This window comes from Micropterus dolomieu, linkage group LG15, assembly GCF_021292245.1.
Source record: "Micropterus dolomieu isolate WLL.071019.BEF.003 ecotype Adirondacks linkage group LG15, ASM2129224v1, whole genome shotgun sequence".
Taxonomy (NCBI): Eukaryota; Metazoa; Chordata; class Actinopteri; order Centrarchiformes; family Centrarchidae; genus Micropterus; species Micropterus dolomieu.
In genome coordinates, this window is record NC_060164.1 from 8,507,999 (window position 1) to 8,510,527 (window position 2,529).

Here is a 2,529-nt window from a genome sequence, read left to right on the forward strand (position 1 = left end):
ACAATCCTCTCCAGGGTGCGGTTATCCCTATTGCTTGTACACTTTTTTCTACCACATCTTTTCCTTCCCTTCGCCTCTCTATTAATGTACTTGGACACCGAGCTCTGTGAACAGCCGGCCTCTTTAGCAATGACCTTTTGTGTCTTGCCCTCCTTGTGCAAGGTGTCACTGGTCGTCTTTTGGACAGCTGTCAAGTCAGCAGTCTTCCCCATGATTGTGCAGCCTACAGAACTAGACTGAGAGACCATTTAAAGGCCTTTGCAGGTGTTTTGAGTTAATTAGCTGATTAGAGTGTGGCACCAGGTGTCTTCAATATTGAACCTTTTCACAATATTCTAATTTTCTGAGATACTGATTTTGGGGTTTTCATTAGTTGTCAGTTATAATCATCAAAATTAAAAAGAATGAACACTTGAAATATATCAGTCTGTGTGGAATGAATGCATACATTATACAAGTTTCACTTTTTGAATGGAATTACTGAAATAAATCAACTTTTTGATGATATTCTAATTACATGACCAGCACCTGTAGTACATATGTATTTTCATAACTTTGATTATCTGTTTACAACAAGACATATCTCTGTGTGTGGCTGCTTCCTAACCAGCTTTGGTCATTAAAATGTTCTGGAAACCAATAATGGAAATGTAACCAAGTACTGTACTGTACTTGACTACAAATTTGAGGTACTTACTTGAGCGTTTCCAGTGTCTGTTTTTACTGCACTGCATTTATTTAACAGCTTTAGTTTTCAAATTAGTATAATTTTGTGTTTAAACATTAAACAACAACAAAAATGCAGGCAATGTAATGCAGCACTGCCTGACCCTGTTTAATACTTATGCTTACCAACTCAACCCGTGGTGTGTTTCTCCTCTTCAGGGACTCCCATCAACAAACGGCCTGTGCTGGGCTACAGGAACTTGAACCTGTTCAAGCTCTACAGGCTGGTGCACAAACTAGGAGGCTTCGACAATGTGAGTGTCACTCTGACAGCGATTACTCCTCTACTTTAGTTTCATTTCGGTCACACTTGTCTCGTTCGATGTTGACTGACTCTGGATCTGTCTTCATCCTGTGTCCACATTTGAGCAGATTGAAAGCGGCTCCGTTTGGAAGCAAGTCTATCAGGATCTGGGAATCCCTGTGCTCAACTCAGCCGCTGGCTACAATGTCAAATGTGCTTACCGCAAGTACGTACAGACGCTGCCTCTCCAGCTCCTCAAAGCTTTTGACTCTGTCGGACAGAGTCATAAGCTTTGAGGAGCTGGATGTTTTTCACCAAGACCGACACGCAGTTTGTAGTCTGTTTGACGTTCCATCTGGACGTCTTTAGTACTGCTGTTACCACTTATTTTTCAAGTAAACTCCTCAAGAATACATTAAGCTCCTAGCTTTGCAAGAATTGCTTGCCAGGTGTGATGGTGTGTGTACATCTTTGAATGGAGCAGTAGAATTAGACTTCCTTGATATATTGATGAGGACTCTTTTATCATCCAGGTACTTGTATGGATTTGAGGAATACTGCACCTCCACCGCCATCACCTTCAGGATGGACCTCCCTTTGAAGCAGGTACCCAAAGGGGAGGTGAAGTCTGAGGGGGAGGCAGGAGGAGCAGCGGCTGCATCGTCCAGCTCAGAAGAGCAGAAACCCCAAGTGGATGGAGAACCTTGTAGCACACAGCCTTTAGTCTGCAAGGTACAGTCTGATTCAAATCTTTGTCCTTTTTGTCTTGTTGGGTAGATGTATGTTAGATTAATTGCTCCAGACCTCCCATGTACGTTTATAATAAAAGCATCCTTCTCTTACAGGATGAGAAACCCGATTTGACCCAAAGCCAAATGGAGTCTGAACCATCAAAAACCGAGGGAAAGGACAGCGGAAATGACAACGATGACGAGGAAGATGGTCCCCTCAAGGGAGACGCAGATGAGGGGTCGTCGACGGCCCGCCTCGGAGCAGAGAGTGTGAAGCAGGAGCCTGATGAGGAGCAGGAGAGCAAGGACAACTCTGGGTAGGTGGTCTGAAAGGAAGCTCCCTTCCACCAGGGTGGTAACAAAAACAAAAACAAAAACTCCTCATGGCACAAACACAAGCTCCATGCAGGGCTTCTGCATGGTGACACTGTGTTAATAATTAATTTGACCTTAAGTACCTAAGATCTTTAAAGGTTAATCCAGTCATGAGAACCTGAGGCATTCACTTTCCTTGGTGGCAGTAAAAACCTAAAAGACCATTAGCAGACGAGGACTCTTCTGATGTTAATGACACTAATACCGAGTATACCCACAATCCACCTCTACCTGCTAACCAGAGAGAGGAAAGCTCTCCTCTTTCTCTCTTCTAACTCAACTCTCTACTACTGCTCTCTGTGCTGTTATTGTTTCTCGTGGCATAGTCGGCATCAGCTGGCAGAGACATCTTAGAGCACCAAAGCCTGACTGCTACCTTTCACCTGGCATGTCATGCTGTGCTCTCTCTCTCTCTCTCTCTCTCTCTCTCTCTCTCTCTCTCTCTCTCTCTCT

The 2,529-nt window shown here is 43.9% G+C and overlaps 1 protein-coding gene across 4 annotated transcripts in view; it reads left to right on the forward strand.

The window, feature by feature from the left end:
- Positions 1 to 2,529, forward strand: part of arid4b (AT-rich interaction domain 4B) — a 46,852-nt gene that overhangs the window by 34,988 nt on the left and 9,335 nt on the right. For all 4 annotated transcript variants that reach the window (XM_046070168.1, XM_046070170.1, XM_046070171.1 and 1 more), the window contains exons 13-16: positions 886 to 980; positions 1,099 to 1,196; positions 1,504 to 1,702; positions 1,816 to 2,018. In XM_046070168.1, coding sequence (XP_045926124.1) covers positions 886 to 980; positions 1,099 to 1,196; positions 1,504 to 1,702; positions 1,816 to 2,018 — 595 coding nt within the window. The remainder of the gene's footprint in view (positions 1 to 885; positions 981 to 1,098; positions 1,197 to 1,503; positions 1,703 to 1,815; positions 2,019 to 2,529) is intronic.